Below are 24219 nucleotides of genomic sequence, written 5' to 3' on the forward strand. Positions count from 1 at the left end.
GGTAAAAACTGTAACTGATCACTAACCAATCACTGCTTTACTGTAGTATAGGCCTACATAGGTCAAAGGTCAGATGATCTGTTTTGAACAATGGATTCCTGGGACCCCCCGGGAATTAAACTTTACATTCAAAACAATGTTATTTCTTCTCAAAATGGTATTTTGTTTTCAAATGACACATACAAACCATCATATGAAGAACCAGTTGAACACTGATGTGCTCAGTGTAAAACACTATGATGAATGGAAAACACTTCTTCTCCATTCATCATAATGACTTAGGCCTTTTTTTGGTTCAGTGTTACACTTACTACAGACAGTACATACATAAGTGTGTTGTAAAATATTTGAGAATATTGTTTTTATACTCAGAACACACAAAAACACGGTAACAGATATATTTTATTTTCCCCACAAAAACAATGAACACAGTGTACATCCCAACAAACACAATGTTGTACACACAGTGGTCTACATACAAAACAACAGAAGAATTGACTGTATACAGTTACAGTAAAAAAATAAATAAAAAAAAATCCAATGTTGGCATCCATTGCTCCACTGAAGAGCTGACCTGTTGCCCTTTTATGCTAAAGCTCTGATTGCTAATTGTAAAACTGTGTGACGGGTGTTTGCCCATGTGATGAGTCAGTGTGCATATATGAATGGCAGTGTGTTCCTTGTGAAAACAAGAGATTTTCTGCATGAAAAGTGTGCCAAAAGCAGAGAATTGTGTGTAGTGTTTTGAAAAAAGTGTGTTTTAGAACTGCAATTTGAGTGTAAAGCAGGAATTGTGCTTGTAGTTTAGCAGAATTGGTTCAGGGGGTTGGTGAATGAGTTACACGTTGTGGTCATTGTGTCTCAAGTACCAGTATTTGTGTGTAAACAATTGAGAAAAACTGTTTCTACATTGCATTGGTGTTTACAGTGTACTTGTTACATCAGATTACTTTCACTGTATACATTGTATTGAAATGTAGATATAAGCCTATGAAAGACCAAAGAGCTTTAGATTTAGAACAGCAGTGTTTACATGGTATATCCAAAAATGTACTATTATGAAAGAAGTGTTTGCCATTTGATGCAAATGCTTCATTCTGACATGTGTTTATGGCATTTTGAATGCAGTGTTGCATTTTGAAGGAGATGTGAGGCATTTTGCATTTTGTGTGTGCAGTTTTGAGAATTGTGTGTAGAGTTTTGAAAAAAGGAGACTTAGTTTTGAAAACGTGTGTAAGCAATTGGTAAAAACTGTAAATAATAGTCAATATAATGACTTTTACACAGAACATTATTTTATGACCGTAAAGTTAAATTTTAACATTGCAAAATGCATTATATTTGATAAAGTACTGTATAAAACACAAAAGCTGTTCAAGAACTTTTTTTTTTTTTTGAAATCTTCAAATTTGGACATTTGCTTGGACAGTTTTATTCAGTGGACAAAAACTTACAGTATTATATCACAACTAGGAAGTTACAACAAATCAATTTCAAGTTCAATGTCTTGTTTTTACATTTGAAAAAATGACTGAGTAGGAATGTTCATCAAAAATGAATGCAGTTCAGTCCATTAAGAGAAAAGGGAAAAAAGGGAAAAAAAATCCCATTCCCTGTCTTCAGGGAAATCCAGGAAAACTTGAAAAACACAATGTATGCATGCAGTTCTGTCCTACCCAACCAAAAAACTCTTTTTACTCTGTTTCCAGGTACGAAACGATGGGATGGCTCGCCAGTCCAAACCAGGGATAAGAATCCACAGCCAGGGCAGGATTCAGGATCACAGCAGCAATTTTTCAGACACTCACAAGAGAAAAATAAAACACAAGAAAAAAAAAAGAAAAGAAAGAAAAACCCTGGCCTTGCAAAAACAAAGCCAAACCAATCATCAGTAACTCATTCACGTAATAAAGTCTGTCTGTGCTGCTGGTCTTAATTGAAGTTGACATTTTTTTTACTTGTTCTCCTCATCATTTTCATAGAAAATTGAACTCATCTTGTTGAAACATATCCTGAGTCACATGAACGGATAGAGCTGATAGAGTCATTTCTATGTACTGTGAAGGAAAAACACGTTCATATTAGCATTTTTGTCTTCATTACTAATTATGAGTAATAAATCGAATGCATGATACACTTTATACTCAGTTTACTTAAGTGATGTTTTTTCATTTTCAGTTGAATACTCACACATATCGTCAGAAATCCTCACATCCCCTCCTGCACTGCATTTCTTCTGTTTTTGGTTTTCATTTTTGTTCTCTGTGGAAATTGTTGATTACAAACATTTTACTGAATGCAAATTGTGAAAGTATTTATTGCTTGTGTCAATTATGTTTTTAAAATATGTCTTTCAACATATTCATTGAGTAACTCAGATGAAGGATTCACTCACCACATAGAACACAACACTTAACAGTATAATTACTGTTAATTACTTAATGCCATTTACAATGTCATTCGCACCAGATTCAGTTCTTGAACATGCAGGATGTAAAATCTTTAAGTCATCTGACATACTAGCACCTGTTATTTGCACTGATGTTTCATCAGGAAGGACTATAGAGAAGAAGAAGAGACACAGGACCAATGAAAGAGAATATTTCACTCTTGAATAAACTTCTGCACTAGCTGTATAATGCCCATTACATAAGAAAAAGGTTTGTTCAGAAACATGTAAACTATTTATACTGTCTATTGGCTTTTATTAAAGTGTTAAAAATACTGGCTTCTCTTATTTGCACTGAAAAAAAAAAAAGTACAGGTGAAAGGGAATAAGTCAATATTTTATGAACTTCATTGTATGACTCACAATCAGGAGGATAGTCCATGCTCTGCTGTCTGATATTGTTTTGTGGCACATCATCATCAGTGTTCTCTGCCATCATGTCCACATTCTCCAGCTCTGTGACCTCTTCGGATCCAGCTCCTTTAATTATTTCTGTTTTGAAACAATGTGTATTGTGAAAGATACAAATAAATTTGGCTTTTTTTTTTTTTTTTTTTTTTGCGATTTTTGAGCTTATCACTGATTCTCATCCAAGTAGTGCATATATATATCAAAATATAGATAAAGTGCATGCATGGTAATCTCTTAAATCTGATTTGCTATTTTCTAAGTTGATTACTACGCATGTTAAATTTCATTCTGTGTTTCTAAATGATTTATGCCAATGTATAATTGTCAGGGTTGTTGCAGGATGCTGAAGACGAGGACACAGGAACTTCAATGTAGTTGATTTATTTACAAACTAAGCTTCCAGAAACATACAGGAACAAAGGAAAAACTCCAGGAATTCAGTACACACAACCATACATGGATGACGACCAACAAACACTGAGGGAAAACACAGGGTTTAAATGTACTGGGGCTAACGGGACAATTAACAAGACACATGTGATGAGAATATCTAATTAAACAGACAGGGAAAAACAAACAGGATTAAACCAAAATCACAAAGACAGGGGAAAACAAGATCACAGAACAGGGGCTCGGGGCCCGTTCTTCGTACGTCGCTAACTCAGTTAGCTGGATTTGATTGTTGGCGATTTGGCATGATCTTGGATTGTTTGGTTCTTCGAAGCTCATCCTGGACTTGCTGTCATAGCAACATGTGCGCAAACTTAAACCTGCTCGGGAGCAGGCTTATTTCATGTTAACAGGAGATCCCGGCTTCATAAGCGGAGCTGATACGGGAAGTCCAGCGCAGCGCGATAGTGCACTTTCTGAGATATATATTTTTTCTCGTGATTTGTGAGATTGTCGTTTTTTGTCGCTTTTAGGTTTAAAAAACAGTTTTAGGTTTTTTTGTGGCATTTCCAAGCCACTTAAGACCCAATGTTGTAAAGCAGTTTTTTTTTATTATTTTTTTTTTTTAGGCTATCATAATTTTTTATGAAGATCATACAATCATGACCATGCCGATTACAGTATATGTCACTCAGGCTTCACTAACGTGATTGGTACCATATAGACTAGTCTATAGGCTACGTCTGCCATCAAGGCCTCAATGAAGGGGATTATGTGAACAGAAAGGGGATTCACAATGTAAATGTGCAGCCCAGTTACTATTGTGATTCTTAATATTCCAGATTAGTAATATTATATCAAATAAAAAAAGGCAGTTGACTAAAATCTTCCATATCACAAATGTGAAAGCAAAATGGCCAGGATCTGTGCATGACTTAAGCATTTTCAGACATTCACATTTATGCACATTATTTGAAAGTGGTAAGGAAAGTTCCACAATTAAATATCAAGCTCACTGTATTACATACACTTATGCTGATCCTAACAGAACTGCATTTTTTTCATAGGTGATTGACATGTTCCTGCAGACAGGTGTTTTATGACCCCATTCCCTGACCCAAACCAGTTACAATGCAGCACCAGGACAAGGGCACACAATGAAATGAACTTTGGCTAACTAAAGGGAAGATGTCAGTGTCTGAAAAGTCTGAGGGTTGCACACCTGACAGGGCCTGTGACATTGTTGCATGTGCCATATTACACAACATTGCCACAAAAATAAAATAAAACAATTTTCATTAAATGTTTAATAAAAGACAAATATGCTTAGTTCCTAGAGTTTTATTTCAGTTGTTCTTTGTAAAGAAAAGCCAGTGGTCAAGTGCCTGCAACAAGAGATTAGACACATGCCTCATGCAACAAATAAAAAGGAAAAGTTGGCTATCCACTGCCCACCTGTAGGCCTATGTCTCCTCTGTCTGTGCAGACTCTTCTGTAGGCCTTTCTGTAGATGTGGAATCCTGCAACTTATATTGCAGCCATAAAGCATACAAGTATAAATTAAGTAAAGTTATTTATGCACTTGCAGGTAGGCTAGTTCCTCCATATGACAGTTATCTGAGAGGGTTTATTCACTGGCCAGTGCAATGGAAACAAATGGACATTACAAAGTCTTATACTTTCTTTCCTTTGGAAAGTTAGAAAATGTCCACTTACTGCACATATTTCAGCCACCACTTTCTTGGGAACAGATACAAGTGTGTATTATGTAAAAGTGCACAAAAGAGGAAAACACAATGTCATTACAATGAACTACACTGGGGAAAAATGTGATCAATAACTCATGGCAAAATATGTTTACATTAACATATTTGATCAGTTTTCACTTTCACAAGTCAAAGCAATTCATCATTACTCAAGATTTAACAGTTGAAATGACTATACGGCCTTAATTTAATGCAGCAAAAATTATTTTACAGTGTAGGCTACTAAGATCTTTTCTTTCTTTTTCTCAGCCTTTTTCTTGGTTGCTTTTATAAACAGACAACCATTTATTTAACAGTGCCTTTTATAAAAGAGACTATAATATAACAAAAAATTACCATTATGTAGAATATTTTTGTACTTCACTTTTATTAGTTCCCATGTTCTAGTGTGGTGACTCTGACATTACAATGAACAAAGTAATTATGCAATTATTAAAATACAAATATATAGGCTAATAAGTGATCAAAAAACATCTAACATGGCCACTTCTAACGGATTTAAATTGTCTGCTACTTTTTACCAGCCCTCTCTCCTGGCTTTTGCAGACTTTGAGGTGTTCCCTGGCGTTTTGATTAAACATTAAAATTCCGAATAAATTTTGACTATTAGTTCTTGCTCTGCTGAGGAGAAAAACTGAGCGCGCTCTTTGGCCACGCTGAGCAGCCAATAGCAGCGTTGCTGATCAATGTTTCTGCTATCGATACATATCCCCTTTTAAACCAGCGCATGAACGCGCAATTATCTCAGATAACTCAATCCAGCTATACTAATCATATCCAGCAAGTGTGTTCGAAGAACCCAATTAGCCAGATCATGAGTAGCACGATGATATCATCTTGGATGTCTCATTTGATCTCGGATGTTTTAAGCAACATACGAAGAACGAGCCCCTGCCTGAATGTCTGCAGGCAGGAACATGTCATAATCACCTATGAAAAAATGCAGTTCTGTTAGGATCAGCATAAGTGTATGTAATACAGTGAGCTTGATATTTAATTGTGGAACTTTCCTTACCACTTTCAAATAATGTGCATAAATGTGCACAGATCCTGGCCATTTTGCTTTCACATTTGTGATATGGAAGATTTTAGTCAACTGCCTTTTTTTTTTTTTTTGATATAATATTACTAATCTGGAATATTAAGAATCCCAATAGTAACTGGGCTGCACATTTACACTGTGAACCCCCTTTCTGTTCACATAATCCGCTTCATTGAGGCCTTGATGGCAGTCTATGATCTAAGCCTATAGTCTATGGTACCAATCACGTTAGTGAAGCCTGAGTGACATACTGTAATGGGCATGGTCATGATTGCATGATCTTCATAAAAAATTATGATAGAAAAAAATGCTTTAAAAAAAATGCTTTACATCATTGGTTCTTAAGTGGCTTAGAAATGCCACAAAAAAACCTAAAACTGTTTTTTAAACCTAAAAGTGCCAGGTAAACTCTGAATGACACGAGACACAGCACTTTCCATCAAGTTCTCCGCATCTCCAATAGTGTAAAGGAAAGAGCCACTTGCAAATACTCTTAGGGCAATGCAAACACTTTGTGCTGTAGTTAAAGCCGACTCCGACAAGTCAAAAATAAATGTGCGTTTCCAACAAATTAATAATGTAAATGACAATCTCACGAGTCACGAGAAAAAATATATATCTCAGAAAGTGCACTATCGCGCTGCGCTGGACTTCCCGTATCAGCTCCGCTTGAAGCCGCAGTCTAATCCTGTTTACATGAAATAAGCCTGCTCCCGAGCAGGTTTAAGCTTGCGCACATGTTGCTATGGCAGCAAGTCCAGGGGCCTGTACCATGAAGGTAGCTGAACAAACTCGGGGTTACAGGATAAGTTTTGAGTTGACAAAACTAAACCGATGCAATCAGGCTTTATTGGTACCATGATGCAGCTCATCAACTTTCTCTGTCAACTCAGGCTTTGATCCTCAAGCTATGATTACTCCACGCGCGCGTGCACATAAAAGAGTGACGTCGACACTGAACAACCAATCGCGGGTCGCGATTTTTCCGCGGATGAGCAAGAGATAATCATTCATAATTACGATGAATTTAAATATGTATTTCAAGCTCGAAACAATACGGTCTCTGCTGCCAAAGCAAGAGAAGACTGTTGGAGAAAGATTGCTGATTGTTAATGTGTAAGTTAAACAAATACGTTCTATATTTATGTAAAATTATGTATGTATGTGTAGCCTATACGTGTAATATAGCCTATAGCCTATTTTCATAATATATAAAAATGTGCATGTAGCCTACCGGTACTAAGAAAAATTAATATTCATTGATTTTTAGATGCAACCCCAACTCCAAATGTTCTTGGCAGCAGATAAAGACAAAATATAAAAAATATAATTCAAAGTGGTGAGTATTTACCACAACCTTTTATTATTTTTGTGAACATTTTATCACAAACACTTGTTTGCAGAAAACAGAAATAAAGAATTAAATTCAGAAAACCAGAATACACTGTGGCAGAGTAGTTGGCTCTGAGTAGGCAATAAGGGACGGACGATTATGGATGGGATTACAGGTGCTACAATCTGACCCTGGTGCTGGCTCCTCTAAGCAAGTAACACTGGGTACGTGTGCAATACATTACTACTTTTTTAAGTTTTAAATATGGCTGACTGTATGTTCTGCAGTAGAGGGAAATACAGTGTCCCTGTTGAAGCCAGCACACACACAGTCTCCCACAGAGGTCAGTATGCAGCAGACAGAACACCAAACATAACCTGCTTTACAACAGTTATGCTTTACATTGGCCTATTTTTATTTATTAGGGTGGAGGAAATGATGAAGAGAAGACACTCTGTCTGTGTGTTCTCAGACATTTGCTGATGTGAATGCACTGGGCTTTTTATTATGGAAAACATTTGAATGTGTGGCATAAAGGGACTGGCCCTTACACATCTCTTTTATTGTAGGATTTTTCACAACCTGCCCCAGAAACTGAAGCCTCTACCTCAATGGGCTTCAGAAGAAATGTGTAAGGATTTAAAACCCTTGACATAAATTACAGTCAGTCCTGTGTTTGTAGGAAGTCAAGGAACTTTTTGTGATTTTGATGAGCCTCCAGAAAACTTGTAATGATCATGTTTGTGGTGGAATTATGTTTCAGGTGGAAACAGACTCAGTCAGGGCCCTGTACAAAAGGAGACTCGAACTAGACTGCACACTAAAGGAGCTGACTGTGAGCTGAGGAGGCTCCAAACAAAATCAAACAGCTGGATAAAACTGATCTCAGTATGTATATATATATATTAGTATAACTTATTTAACCAAGTAACACTTTAGTATGAATATTTATTAATGCAACTTTCTCTTGCTCTCTTTCTCCCTCCCATCCCACAAAACCAATAAAACTTTTATTAAGTGTAATATTGTATGGTGATTGCATCTACGTCTGCACCAGCTGGGTGGTCAAGTGTGATCGGGTCAGTGTCATCGGGGAGAAGCTGGTTTTGTGGTGTTTCTCGCTCCTTTCTACTGGTGGCTATATTGTGCAGAATGGCACATGCAGCCACTATCTGTGATGCCCGCTCTGGTGACTCTTAAGGGCCGAACACCATTGAAACGTGCATTTAGGATGCCAAAGGTCATCTCTATCTTCACTCTGGTTTTACTGACGGCCACATTGATGCTGTGGCCCTGTCTGAGGGTCATGATAGGGGGTTATTGTGTAGGTTCCCTTTCAAGGGAACTCCCGTTGCGTCGAAAATGACGCTATGGGGAACGCTTTGCGTGATGACGTCTTGAAGCACATGTAAAATCAGTCCAATGGTGTGGCGGAACGTCAGAGGCGGGTGACGTCACGTACCAGGAAGCTATAAAAGCCGGCCCGAAACAGAAAACGAAAGCTTTCTGAGTCTTCAGTTGCGCTCTGTGTTGAATCTGTCCGTGTTATTTGGTGTTGTCTGTCTATATATTTATATATATTATTCAGTATGGCGAGCAAGCAGCAGTTTAGAGTGTGTGTCCATCCCTGCCCGCGTTATATAACGGGAGGTGACACACACACTCTTTGTGTTGTTTGTTTGGGAGAGGAGCATGCCCAGTCAGCACTCGAGGGTGGTGACTGTGTGCATTGCTGTGCGCTTCCATTGCGTACGCTCCGATCCCGGTTGGCACGGTTCAATCCCGATCACGTTCCCCAGGGCTCTGGTCCCGCTGCTGCCGAGGCACAGCGTCGATCTCAGACCTGGGGTTCGCAAATGGATCTATCAGTGGATGTTGAGACGGGCTCTGCCTTATCTCAGCAACCTTCTGATAGATCCAGTGCCTCTCATCAGGGTGTGGAAGCACGCGCTGCGGTTTCTTCCCCCCCGAGAGAGGCACCAGTACTACAATTATCCAGCTCCGAGGAGTTGGATGTTGTTAGTATTGACGCTGGGTCTGAGGATTCGCCACCTCAGTCTCATGCGTTTGAAGAGCTTCTCGATGTTGTTACTAGAGCAGTGGAAAGATTATCTATTGAGTGGCCAGAGGATAGGCAGGACGTTCGCTCGAAAAGTAAGCTCGACGAACGCTTCCTGCCATCTCGTGCTCAGCCTCAGAGAAGAAGCCTTCCGTTTTTCCCCGATCTCCACACCGAGGTGTCGAGATCGTGGGGGAAACCTATGTCATACAGAGTTTACACAACACAAACTTCTCACTACTCTTCCATTCACAATTATAAAGAGTATGGTTATGGGGAGATGCCGAAGGTGGAAGAGACGCTCGCGAGCTATCTCTCTCCAGCGACGGCATCTTCCTTGAAGGCTCCCTCTCTTCCCTCTAAACCAGTAAGATTTACATCATCGCTGGTTCATAAATCATATGCAGCCGCTGGTCAAGCTGCAGCGTGTCTGCATACGATGTCTATTATGCAGGCCTATCAGGCTGAATTATTGGGGGATTTAGAGGAGGGCGGGGGTATTGGTCCAGACACAGTGGCTGAACTACGCAGAGCCACGGATCTGTCTCTCAGGGCCACCAAGGAGACCGCTAAATCAATCGGGCGGTCTATGGCAGCCCTGGTGGCCACTGAGAGGCATCTGTGGCTCAATCTGAGCGACATAAAAGAAAAAGAAAAACATGTTCTCTTAGATGCTCCGGTCTCCACTGTTGGTCTATTTGGTGATGTTGTGAACAGTGCGATAGCTAAATCACAAGAGGCCTCTAAACAGGCAGTTGCACTCCAGAAACTTCTCCCCCGCCGTTCATTCTATGAGGCTGCTGAGAGGGAGCAGCCTCACTCCTCTAAAAAGAGCGCTGACCATCGTGCCACTCAAAAACAGAGTGTGTCCTCTCGTGCTCCCCCACAAAAATCTCGGGGACACGGAGGGCGCTCTCAAACCCAGCAGCCCTCGAGGGGTAGAACGGATCTGCGGACCGTTATTACCGCCAAGAAGGCTGCTGGGAAAAAGTCCTGACGTCCGAGGGCTCAGGACAAATGAGGGTAGTCCCCCCCGAAGCAGAGCGGTCAACACCTCTTTTTACGGTGCCCGCCTCTCTTCGGTACCCTCAGGGGACCGTTCTGCCAACCCTGCCGCCTCCGGTGTTACAGGGCGCAGCGGTCTCCGGCGAGCACATATCTCAAGGACCACCCGGAAACGTAGTGGCCTCGGGATGCCCGCCCCCTCTGAGGAGGGTGTTAGAGCAGTCTGTTCGGTCGTTCCCTGCCGGTGCGCCGTTACAGGGCGACGAATTGACTACTCAACAACAACAACAAAATCCAGAAACCAGTCTCGAGAGGCTGGTACCTCTAGTAGAATCTTTGACAGCGTGGAAGCTACTGTCGAATGTTTCTCGTTGGGTCCTGCAGACCGTGGAAAAAGGGTATCAGATACAATTCAAGAAACGCCCACCGCGGTTTATGGGGGTCCTACCCACAGTGGTGGCCCCCGAGCAGGTTCTGGTTATGGAACAGGAAGTAAACACTCTGTTAGAGAAAGGGGCCATAGAATATGTACCTCCCTCCAACAGGGAAACCGGGTTTTACAGTCGGTATTTCATTGTTCCAAAAAAGGACGGAGGATTGCGTCCCATTTTAGATCTTCGAGTTCTGAACGAGTCAGTCATGCAGCTCAAGTTCAAAATGTTAACATTGAGACAAATCGTGCCACAGATCAGATCCGAGGACTGGTTTGTCACGATAGATCTCAAGGACGCGTATTTCCATATTTCCATCCGTCCGTGTCATTGGAAGTTCCTGAGGTTTGCTTTCGGGGGCAAAGCATACCAATATCGAGTTCTTCCATTCGGCCTAGCTTTATCACCCCGCACTTTCACCAAATGCATGGATGCAGCTCTGGCGCCGCTGCGCCTCCAGGGTATTCGCATCCTGAACTACATCGACGATTGGTTGATTTTAGCTCAGTCGCATCAGATGGCGGTTCAACATCGAGATGTTGTTCTCGCCCATATGAAAGAGTTGGGGTTACGGCTGAACGCCAAGAAGAGTGTGCTTTCTCCACTCCAGAGGACCACTTTCTTAGGCGTGGTTTGGGATTCAGTGTCGATGCAGGCGCGCCTATCACCGCCACGTATAGAGTCCATCCTTGCAGCTGTGAAAAGTGTAAAGCTAGGCCAGCTACTCACTGTCAAACAGTTCCAGAGACTGTTGGGTCTCATGGCAGCAGCTTCCAACGTGATACCTTTTGGACTGCTGCACATGAGGCCCCTGCAGTGGTGGCTCAGGACCAGGGGGTTTTCCCCGAGGGGCAACCCATTTCGCACAATCAGGGTCACGCGGCGATGCTTACGTGCCCTGGTTATGTGGAAGAAACCTTGGTTCCTGTCCCAGGGCCCAGTGTTGGGAGCTCCTTGTCGTCGCAAACTGCTAACGACGGATGCTTCCCTCACGGGTTGGGGAGCGATCCTGGAGGGTCGCTCATCTCAAGGTCTGTGGGAAGACCATCATCGTTCCTGGCATATCAATCGCCTAGAGATGTTAGCTGTCTTCCGGGCTCTGAGGAGCTTTATCACAGATCTCAGGGGACACCATGTGCTAGTACATACGGACAACACGTCGGTAGTCGCCTATATCAACCACCAAGGGGGTTTGCGCCATAGACTGTAAAAAAAGATGGACGACGCCCCTCCGCTCTCTTCCATTGATGAAAACTGAAGCCGCCAGCGTCTCGATATGGCGCTGACATATTGGAATTTGAGTCTGCGCAGTAGCGATCTCGGGACCAGACCTGCGCAGTCGTGAGCAGGAAGTAAAGCCGCGAAATCAACGCTCCGCCCTCACTCTCGCAGGATGCACTCAGGGAGAGTGGATTCTGCACACTTTTTTAAAAATTGATTGCAGTACGACAAGAGGCTTGTTGAAATAAAGTAAATACAATCTCCTCAGTCCTCCGAAGATACCGAAAAAAATGTCCGTTGGTGCTTCAGTGACTACTTCGCTCGAGAACCTGTCAATCACAGCTGTCAATCATGACGTTACACCACCGCATCACGTAACTAACTAAAAACCAACTTATTTTTGAAACAGACACTTGAACTTACATCAGCGTGATAAAAACGACAGCAAATGAAAGAAACCACCTTTGGAAAAAAGATATTTGAAGTGTAATTTAATTGTTTAGTTGTCTCACGTCCCGTTGAATAACACGGGGAGGCGGGACTTATGACCTATACTAGGACCAGTCACCGGGGGGCGATCGAGACGTTTTGGCTTCACTTTTCATGGCTTGTGCGGCACGCTTGGTTTGCGCTCGCGCCCGTTATCCAACTTGGCACGCCATATCCTCTTGTGGTCCCAGGGGAAGTTACTGTCACTCAGGGCAGCTTACATCCCCGGGGTCCAGAATATAGGAGCAGACACTCTGTCGAGGCAGGGGCCGAGGCCCGGGGAATGGAGGCTCCACCCCGAGGTGGTGGAGCTGATATGGAGGGAGTTCGGCCAAGCACAAGTGGATCTGTTTGCGTCTCGAGAGACGTCTCACTGTCCACTTTGGTTCTCCCTCACGCATCCAGCTCCTCTGGGACTGGATGCTATGGTTCAGACGTGGCCGAGGCTACGTCTGTACGCTTTTCCCCCAGTGGCTCTGCTCCCGGGAGTTCTGGAAAGAGTTCGCAGGGACCGGGTTCGCCTACTTCTTATAGCCCCGCGTTGGCCGGGCAGAGTATGGTTTCCGGATCTGGTATCCCTCCTCGACGGGCATCCTCTGGAGTTACCCGTCAGGAGAGACCTTCTGTCCCAGGCAGGGGGTTCAATATTTCACCCCCGCCCAGAACTGTGGAACCTGTGGGCTTGGCCTCTGAGGGGGCCCAGCTCATAGAGTCAGGTCTCTCAACTGAGGTTGTTGAGACCATTCTACAGTCCAGAGCTCCCTCCACGAGGAAACTTTATGCCCTGAAGTGGAGAGTCTTCACTTCTTGGTGTAGTGACCGTCGGTTGGACCCAGTTAACTGCCCAATCGGTACAGTGCTGGAGTTCCTGCAGGACCGGTTCACAGCAGGTCTGACCCCGTCCACTTTAAAGGTTTATGTGGCGGCCATAGGTGCTTACCACATTCCTTTGGGTGGAATGTCTGTGGGGAAAGACCCTTTGATATCTCGTTTCCTTCGTGGCACTTGGAGGCTGAGGCCTGCAGTTCGCTCTAGGGTGCCGCCATGGGACCTGTCCATTGCATTACAAGGCTTGTCCCTGGCCCCCTTTGAGCCAATTGAGGAGGTTCCTGAGAAGTTTTTAACGCTGAAAGCTCTTTTCCTTCTTGCGATTTCCTCTCTCAAGAGAATAGGGGATCTTCAAGCATTGTCGGTTGCTCCGTCCTGCTTGGAGTTTGCTCCGGGTATGGTCAAAGCGTTTCTTCATCCGAGACCGGGCTATATCCCCAAGGTCCCCACTAATGTGGTCAGACCTATTGTTCTGCAGGCCTTCTGTCCTCCTCCCTTTCAAAATGCTGACCAGGAGGCTAATAATTTGCTTTGCCCTGTGCGGGCGTTAGACGCATATGTCCACAGAGCTGCCCTGTGGCGAAAAAGTGATCAATTATTTGTGTGCTTTGGGTCCCCTAACAAAGGAGGTCCAGTGTCTAAGCAAAGGATGAGTAAGTGGGTGGTCGAGGCTATCTCACTTGCTTATGAGGCGGCTGGGCAGCCTTCTCCTTTGGCTGTCCGGTCGCACTCGACGAGGAGTATGGCGGCCTCTAAGGCCCTTATTTCAGGAGTTTCTTTACAGGACGTCTGTGATGCGGCAGGCTGGTCCTCACCGCACACTTTCGTCAGGTTTTACTCTCTGGATCTAGACTCTGCTCCAGGGTCTCATGTTTTGTCTTCCTAGTGCTGCTCATCAGATTTCACACAGGACAGACATTCGTAGCTATGGAGGCGTTGGTATAGACATTCCCCATAGCGTCATTTTCGACGCAACGGGAGTTCCCTTGAAAGGGAACGCCTCGGTTACGACTGTAACCTCGGTTCCCTGAAGAGGGAACGAGCGTTGCGTCGCCTTGCCATATCTCCTTCATGCCTGTCAGCTCGACTTCAGACTTTTACGAAGCTTTCGTTTTCTGTTTCGGGCCGGCTTTTATAGCTTCCTGGTACGTGACGTCACCCGCCTCTGACGTTCCGCCACACCATTGGACTGATTTTACATGTGCTTCAAGACGTCATCACGCAAAGCGTTCCCCATAGCGTCATTTTCGACGCAACGCTCGTTCCCTCTTCAGGGAACCGAGGTTACAGTCGTAACCGAGGCGTTTTTCTAGCTCAGTTCAAATTAACAGTGTTTTGTATTGTACCAAATTTAACTTGCTTTCCTCAAAGTGCTGACACAACACAGACTCACGGAAAATTCGTGAGACAAGCACTGGAGCCAGGCCATTTGGCATCCAAACTTGATCATATATGTTCATGACCACAAGTCATCTGCAGACGAAATGTTTAGTAAATCATTGTTATATCTGTTAATGTTACTATTAATTTAAAGATTCATCTCACAGAAAATAATCATCTCACATATTCACATCATCTCTACCTGAACATTATGGCTGTGATAGGACTTCCTATTAACATAATCTGCCTCATGTTCCCCTAGAGCAGTGGAGATTGGAGCAATAGACTGCATACATGCAATGACTTGGGAATCCTATCAAAAGATTAACAGAAGAAGAATAAAAAAAATTTTTCAAAATAATTCTTAACATGTATTATATTGTATACACTTGTGAAATTTGCTTAAAAAAAATATATATATATATATCAATATATCTTACTGGCAATTTTATAAAAGCCCTCTTTTATGGACATGCATGTCAATAAATGTCCGGGGAGCACTATTAATGAAACTTTTCATGTACTCCTGCAGAGCGAGGACCACCTTACGAATGGTTTGACAAACCGTGTTTTCCCATAGCTTCTGTGCGTCACCCACGTGCAAGAATGTACCACTTGAAAAGAAAAAAAAAAAACGCAACGCAATATTTGCGGAACAGTAAGTGCATGAATTCGACGTGTTAAATTCTTTATGTGCGGCTCAAGAGGTTCTCAAAGATAAGACATTCCTTCCGCGGAAAATCTGTATCTTTCATACAAGTAACTTTTAGGAAAGGCAAGGGGATTTTGTCTGGCTAAAAATTCTTTCTCTACGAAGTGCTCGTCAAACAATTTGCGCTGAGATGTCCACCGGATTTGGAAGAAAAGGTGAAGTCATTGCAACAGACACTTGGAATAAGTTACGTCACCTATATGTTTCTTTGCTCTCAGCTGATTGGTCAAACTTCAGTCTGAGATCTTGAATCCAGAACATAGCCTGCCCCGGAGCAGGTTAGCCGTGCAGCGTAAGATACCATGGCAACGAACACAGATTAAAGCCTAGCTACTTTCATAGTACCTAAAACCCAGGGTTGGCGGAAACTAAGCTGAAACATAGCTGGCTAGCCACCTAATCCGGCTTCATGGTACAGGCCCCAGGATGAGCTTTGAAGAACCAAACAATCCAAGATCATGCCAAATCGTCAACAATCAAATCCAGCTAACTGAGTTAGCGACGTACGAAGAACGAGCCCCAGAACTCAACACATCAAAACGTGACAATAATAATAATAAATCTAGCTGTCCCCTCCTCTGGCTTGTGTAAATACATCTTCCACAACACACCAGATTGACCAGAGGGTTGTTCCATAAAAGACGCTTAGAAAAGCGGGGATTAAACTCCAAAACCGGACTTGAATGAGCCCAGGGCCGGCCCGCTGCATAGGCGGAATAGGCAAATGCTAGGGGCGCCACTCATCCATAGGGGCGCCAGAATGAGTGAACGAGTCAATTTTTTTTTTTTTTGAAATATAATATTTTAAAACCATTAATTCGAAATACTACTAAATAAAGCAAAAAAAAAAAAAAAAAGTCCGGCTCATCAATCTCCCCCCGCCCATCGAGTGCTTGAAGTGCGTCAGAAACAGAGCTCGCGCGCGATCAGTTGTTGGTAATTTGTTGTGTAGCGTGCGCGACGCCGCATCCAATGTAGACAGCACTGCTTTTGTTAACACACAGCTCGTAGAAACGGGCCTGGCAGCTCGCGCCAGTTCTAGACACGGTGAAAGTTTCCTGATTGTGACGGATGGCCGAATTTACATGACACACATTATAAATGAGCAGTCTGCGATAGATACAGTGCCAAAAAGAAGAGAAGAGAATAAAAGGGGATAAAGACAGAGGTAAAGTGATGTAGTGAATGAACAGTTTATCTAATTGCATAGGAGTAAGATACTATAATTTCATGGCAGTTATTTTTACCTTAAACTTAATGTTAGCAGTTGTTCTGAGTTCTCCAGACTGTGTGATTTTGTAACAATCATGTCAGTTTTAAGACGCATTTTTTATTCATGTTTTACTCTGCAGTTTTGGGGGGGATACAGTACAGGCCAAAAGTTTGGAAACATTACTATTTTTAATGTTTTTGAAAGAAGTTTCTTCTGCTCATCAAGCCTGCATTTATTTGATCAAAAAACAGAAAAAAATAATAATATTGTGATATATTATTACAATTTAAAATAGTTGGTTTTCAGTTTATTATACTTTATCATTTATTTATATGGTGCAAAGCTGAATTTTCAGCATCATTACTCCAGTCTTCAGTGTCACATGATCCTTTAGAAATCATTCTAATATTCTGATTTATTATGAGTGTTGGAAACAGTTCTGCTGCCTAATATAGCCTATTTGATTAATACAATGTTAAAAAAGAACTGCATTTATTAAAAATAAAAATATTTTCTAATTATATAAATCTTCTTTACGATCACTTTTTTATCAATTTAATACATCCTTGCTGAATAAAGGTATTGATTTATTTCAAAAAAAGAAAGAAAAAAATTACTGACCCCAAATTACTGACCAGTAGAGTATATTGTTGTTACAAAAGATTTCTATTTTTAAAACATTTTCTTTTTTTTTTTTTTTTTTTTTTTTTATTCATCAAAGTATCCTAAATAAAACTATCACAGGTTATGAAAAAATATTAAGCAACAGAACTGTTTCCAACTTTGATAATTAATCATCATATTAGAATAATTTCTATAGACTGGAGTAATGATCCTGAAAATTTAGCTTTGCATCACAGAAATAAATGATCATTTAAAGTATAATAAACTGAAAACCAATTATTTAAAATTGTAATAATATATCACAATATATATATATAAAAAAAACCTGTATTTTTTATCAAATAAATGCACGCTTGATGAGCAAAAGAAACTTCTTTCAAAAACATTAAAAATAGTAATGTTTCCAAACTTTTGGCCTGTACTGTATATGGCATTTTTAAAATTTATTTGCCAAAATTAGTAATGATATTTATTTACAGGTTTATTCAAAATAGCAAAGTTCACAACTTCACATTAAATCTGTATTGTAAAACGTGCTATAAAAGATAATGGGGACTTGAATATTAGATGTAATGCTCTTGGTATTTGTGTTTAGGCTGTAATGTGTGTATATATATACTGTATATAGGCTAAATAATCATAAACACAATGACGGGGTGAAATGGGCTGTGATGCATGGGGCACCAGGTAAAATCTTGCCTAGGGCAGCAAATTGGTCAGGGCCGGCCCTGAATGAGCCTAACAAATAAGTTGGGGCTAAAGTGGTTCCATAAAAGGTTATTGAAGTTCACGCAACCTCTCTAATTTGATCCAGGTTTATCTAGTCTATATAATTGCGTGTGCACGCGTTTTTGAAGCAGCCCTAGAGGTCGATGGTGGATCAAATCGATCCACCATCAAACAGCGTATATTTTGTGCTGTTTTATGCGTTTGTGATGTGTTTTTTTCCCCCTCAGTGCCAAACTTACATTTTACAGTTATATTTTCCATCTGTAAATGTTAGAAAGTCATGCAAATGTTTCCATTTTGCTGCTAATCTTCATATTGAACGAGCGCTGCTGCGCGCATGCGCGCCAAATAGGAGCGCAATAATTCTGACTAAAATATACATTTTGCTTGGAAAATTAATACGCGATATTTTATAACACTAGAAATATCTTCTAATTATAATAATTTATCTTTAGGATGTTGGATAAGTTGCAGTGAACTTCTAGCGAACAGAAGTACTTCAGTGAACAGAACTAGCCTAATTCAGGGAAGTTTATTTTAAGAAACTAAATATATAAAGATAAAAAAATATAGTTTTGGGTATAGGACCTATGCTACTTAATAAAGATGATGTATACTTTAGAATGCTGAGAATTACAGCTTTTAATGCAATACTTTTTTGGAGAAAGCAAGAATCCCCAGTTTTAAATGAGTAGTTTTAGTTTCTAAAGTACATTATGGAGAGGATAACAGGAAATTAAGAGCAAATGTATACATTTTGAAAAGATATGTGCAACTCTAAAATCAAAGAATATTCCATAAAATAAAGGAATATATATTAGCCTACATTAACTACATTTTTATATAACCCTCCCTCCCTTTTATTTCTAGTTATTTGTTATTTTATTTATTGACTTATTTAATATTGAATATTTGATATTCAAATAATATTACTTGAATAACTATTAGGAATTATGTGTCATTATAAGAGTTTGATATAAATATGTGAATGTTAAATTTTTATTAATATTTATTAATTGTTTTTTGTCTTTTCCCCCTTAAATCATATGTAAAAGTGTCTAACTATGTACTTTTTGGTTATTGTTCTAATCATGTGTTTTTTAGGCTGTGTGTTGGTGGGTATTATCACAAAAGAAAAAAAAAGTAGAAGGAAAAATAAATAATTAATGAATATTAATTGGGGGGAAAATATGATGTCTTTAAAGGAACTGTCCATTTGTATAATTGTGTTAAATGTGTTTGAATTGAAAGCCACAATAAAGTACATAATATGTATATGCTAAAATATTTGTTATTTGGACATTAGATGTGCCTTATTTAGAATTTTAAACCTACAAGTGTATTTTTATGATAGCAATAACTGTAAAGGGACTATTGTAATGGGGTAAATCAAATGTAGGCTAATATACTGTCAATTACTAAGCTCAGATTCATCTTAACAGTTAAAATTTATTCTGTGCTTTTGTAATTATTTATTTTTAATTTTGTGATTTTAACTTCTGCTTTAAAAAGCTTTTTTTTTTAGATTGTGTTCTAATGTTCTTCTAATAATCACAAACATGTACTACAGCTGCCAAACAAAACCAGAGAGAAATGTATTCATAAATCTTTAAAACAATCTAATTAAATCTTGGGCACAAAACATTCAGCCAGTAAAAAAAGAAAACCTGTAGTATATATATTGTATTTCTCTCTCTCTCTCTCTCTCTCTCTCTCTCTCTCTCTCTCTCTCTCTATATATATATATATATATATATATATATATATAAAGATATATTGTCTAATTTATCATTGTAGCCTTATTTAAGTTTATTTTCTGTATACTGTGTATTTATTTTTGGACTAATAGTGGTTAATAAAGTCCAATAATGGTATGAGAGAGTGTCAGTGGTAATATCATTGTGTTCTTGTCGGTCAGTGTTAGAGGATGTAACAGCTGAGGCTTAGCCTGACAGTTAGCCTGCCCTGGACCAGGCTAGTTTCCCAGCATAAGTTGCCAGGGTAACTGAGTTTGAACTATTTTAAGTTTGCTTTATGAAACAGAATCCACCGACAATAAGTCTGACTAACCAAAATAAGCCTGGCTTGTATTCTAATCTTGTTTTATGGAACAACCCTCTGGGCTGTGTTTTCCAGGACATGGTAAGCCTAGGCAAATCATAATTGGCACCAATAGTCATACAATCAACTAAAGAATGTACTGTAAAACGAGGCACATATTACTAACATTAACTGACACACTTCTGTTGCATGCTCATTGCTCTTGATTGCTGATTGCACATTATTAATCATATTCTTTTGGTTTCTCTATCTAATATATTTAAAAATTACAAATACAATGAAAATATAGGTATTGGTATTGACAGACCAAAAATGAAAGAATCAACATCGTGCTCGTTCTGGAAAAAGTGGTATCGGTGTATGACGGATGTTTGACGTCAACTTATTTAACCTCTCCATTAATCTATAATATAGAATACACATCAAATAATTGTCTACTGTGATCTGTTATGCTTTGACTATGTAAATATTATATGAAATATCTAATTTAACATTAATAATAAATATTACAACTCTTAGTTTAACTGTTTACAAACATTTCATGGGGATATATATATATACATACACACACACACACACACACACACACACACACACACACACACACACACACACACACACACACATATATATATATATATATATAATTAAACATATATTTGACTTTTACTTTTTCATATCAAAAGATACAGAGTAAGACCTTGAGAAAATTATGTACAGTATGACTGTACAGAAAAAGATTGATCACAATATTAATTGTAACACATTATAAAGTGTTACAGTTCTTTACAATGCAATAGGCATATAATACTAAGAACCGCTGAAATGAAAACTTTAAATGTTTGTATTAAATCACTACACATGAACCGGTTTAAGACCAGAAATGAATAAAGACAATACACAGGCATTATTGAACTTAACAAACTAGGAATCGTAACCAGGAACAACCATAAACAGTTAAGAATGACTAAGCGAAGGTTTAGGACTCCAACATACAAAGTTGTTCAGCCTGAATAATGAAAACATATTATTTCATAGAAAACATAAACAGTAACTGCCAAAATGCACCTAACATGACACATACTATACTGTGTCATAACTCAAAACTGAGGATTAATTTCATACAACAAACTCTTTAGCTCTTTGAAGTCTGTTTCTTTCATTAATGTACTACAGCAACAGCCTGTTAACTAACACAGTGCAACTAAATCACTTCCACATTACATTTTCATATATAACAGTGTTAACGCAGACATAAAAACTATAGCTATTACTATAGATAAACAGGTACTCATAGACGGAAGGATACCAATGCTCATATTTTGCAAAATACGTATTTCACATATGAAATTTTGTATTTGTTAATATAAAATGTCTTACCTGACATTAATGGCACAATTCCCATCACTCTTCTGAGTAGAAGGAAATGCAAACAGAAAAAAACAAAGTTTCTTCTCAAGTGACATAGTAGACCTTCTGGTTAAGCAGGAATGCATGACACACATGAACACATGAACATGAAAACAAAAATATCTAAATAAGAATATACTTATGTTTTAACCACAAAGTTACATAAAAATTGATTATTAGGTACAATGTTATTTCGTTCATGTTGTATTGCAAAACACTTTTACTGCTATTGATGATTTGGTTAGGTTTAAAAGTGGGTTAATGTGGAAGGGATGGGTTAACAGTAGCCTAGAAATCTAGACGCACCCTAGCGGCAGCAAAATGTATTTTGCAGCCAGGGCAGTCTAGCAACTCTCCATTGACTTTCAAGCTGCAAAAACCTAAATTGGGTCAGGCCAATCACGTCGTGTATAGAGTAGGCGGGGTGGGCTTAACATGATGATGACAGAGTTGCGACGGTTACCTGCCACTTGAAAACAAAGAATGATTGCCAGGCTAGGTCAACAGTGTAATTATAGATAGAAATTAAAGCATACACTGTAATTTCATGCAGGTATTTATATCATATATAATATTGTAAAACATGTATATGTACACAATAAGTGCATTGTATCATATGTATTTAAATGTTAGTAAATACACTTAATATAAAGACCAAGTACACTGTCCAAATGTAAAATCAAACCTAAAACATGCTTCATCTAATTAGAAGTCAGAAATATGATTTAACATGACCAACTCAACCTGGCTGCATTAGCTTCCACCAACAAAGGTCAGATCAAGCAATAGTTCATTAAAAAAAAAAACTACCCACATTTACTTTTAAGTGTACTTACAGTCATGTTTTGAAAGCCTGAAAGTCATAATGCTTTAGAATACATTTTTAGCAGCTCAAAAACATATGATCAACATTCATGCTCTTTCGTGTATTTCAGGCATTTTACTTGATACATCAAACAAGTACATGAACTTCCAGGTACAGTATATTACAGTAGTGTCTTGTGTAGTCAGTAGAATTAGAGAATTACTGAATCTCCTTTAGATACAACCAAAAAATATGATGACAACCCACCAGACACTACAAAATCTCAGTTTGATCTGAAAATTCCAATGTTTAGACATTACTCAAAGAAAACAAGGGAAAATCTGTGTTTTGTGTTTTCACTGAACATGTGGATTAGTTTGTTCTGAACACACAACACTGCACATTCCCAAATACTATCCTGAAATGGTTGTTAAAGGAATTCTGAAATGAAATGAGGGAATGGAAGAACATTACAAGAAAGGCAAAACTTTGCCTTTTAAAAGATGACAAATTACATCTTGTATTCTGTTCAGTTCAGATCTTTTATCCGTGTAAAAGTAATTTGTGTTTAATTTAAGTGTGATTATAAGGTCCTCGTCTGTGTATTTAAGATCATAATCAGAGTTTTCTCTGTCCACCTCTGCTCTTACTCTGAGCTGAAGCTTCATTCTCATCCTCAAAGGGCTGCTCAACATTATCCCGGAAAACTAAGCTGTCCTTGCGGTCTCTTGATTCAAATGAACCATATCCTGAACTTGTACACAGAAAGTTACAGGCGTCTGAAGTTTTCTCCTGCCTCACTGCGTGTGAAGGGAGATACATTCAAAGGTGCTCAGATAAGTATTCATAAAAATAATTGAGGAATGAAATGAAATGTGAACTTGTAAATTTTTTTACTTACACTCCATTAGTTATTTTGTGGTCAGTTCACTTGTTTGATTTGTTTTTTGGTCAGTTGAGTCCTTACACATATCACTAGATGTGTCACGGTCACCAGCTCTGTCACCTATACCGCACTTCACTTCCCCGCATCCCTCATGTTTCCCACCTGCACACCATCAGCCATCACCTCATCATCAGCACTAAAGACACACTTCTCCTGCACTCCCTTGTCTGGTCTCGTCTACCTGACTACCGACCCCGAGCCGTTGTGTGTTTTCAGCCTGTACCATCCTTCAACCACCTGCACCTGAGATCATCATATTCCACCCAGCTAAGTCACCGTGCAACTGCTTGAACTTCACATTCACCCTTCCTTCAACCAGTGTTTGTTCCCTGCATTCATTTAATAAACTTCGTGTATACTATTACCTGTCTGTTCTCTTCTGTTGTTTGACAAGATGTTCCCTCATCCCATCCAACTCTGTATTTCTGTTTTCTGTCAGAAATGAGATGGTGAGGTGTGATACTGGCTTTTGATACTATTATACCCCTTTTCCATCAAAAAAGAACTGGTTCGGAACTGGTGCAGTTAAAAGTTGGTTCAACTTGCGAACCTTCTCAGAACCTGTAGAGAGCCCAGCAAACGACGTCGTTACGTCACTGTGTACGTTGCCATACGTCTTAGCTTTCCCAGAAACGCTTGCGCCAACTTCAAGCATAACAATTACATCGTCTTTCTGCAAATGTTTCTCCTGGCTTTGCGATCCTATATTGGGGTTAGAAGAAGACGTTTAGAACACATTTGTGCTACTCGTCTGGATTAGACGGAGGTTATGTTCGAGAAGAAGTTCCACAATAACCCCGCCCCCAGCCCCCGACGTAAGCATGACGTGGTAAAAGAACGGTTCTAGTCCAGAAAAGAGTTGGTGCCGCTTTGGAACCAATTTTCCTGGCCGAGAACTGGTTCTTTGGCTGTTGA

The 24219-nt window shown here is 39.8% G+C and overlaps 1 protein-coding gene across 3 annotated transcripts; it reads right to left on the reverse strand.

Annotated features, from left to right (window-relative positions):
• Positions 1–202: 202 nt before the first annotated feature.
• Positions 203–21871, reverse strand: LOC307173556 (uncharacterized protein). Of its 3 annotated transcripts, none has more exons than XR_013823876.1 (5): positions 21524–21561; positions 2813–2941; positions 2396–2559; positions 2191–2262; positions 203–2057 (listed from the first exon to the last, which is right to left on the reverse strand). XR_013823876.1 is itself a non-coding variant. In XM_079896756.1 (5 exons), the coding sequence occupies exons 1-5, from the start codon at positions 21546–21548 to the stop codon at positions 1993–1995; spliced, it is 324 nt and encodes a 107-aa protein (XP_079752882.1). In that variant the 5' UTR covers positions 21549–21871; the 3' UTR covers positions 203–1992. The 3 variants fall into 3 exon arrangements, 2 of the variants coding, with proteins under 2 accessions (XP_079752882.1, XP_079752881.1); XM_079896756.1 differs by having other exon boundaries at positions 2527–2559; positions 21524–21871; XM_079896755.1 differs by having other exon boundaries at positions 2467–2559; positions 21524–21555.
• Positions 21872–24219: the final 2348 nt, after the last annotated feature.

The sequence above is a fragment of the Squalius cephalus genome, assembly GCF_949319135.1.
Source record: "Squalius cephalus genome assembly, chromosome: 16".
Classification (NCBI taxonomy): Eukaryota; Metazoa; Chordata; class Actinopteri; order Cypriniformes; family Leuciscidae; genus Squalius; species Squalius cephalus.

Bases quoted from the DNA above. Each gene is read 5' to 3' on its own strand.
- LOC307173556 (XM_079896755.1), bottom strand. From the start codon at position 21,548: ATGGGAATTGTGCCATTAATGTCAG. The intron at 2,560-2,812 runs GTGAGTCATACA...TCTTCTCTATAG, and splicing joins CATGGACTATCCTCCTGATT to TCCTTCCTGATGAAACATCA. The intron at 2,263-2,466 runs GTGCGAATGACA...CAATTTCCACAG, and splicing joins ATGTTCAAGAACTGAATCTG to AGAACAAAAATGAAAACCAA.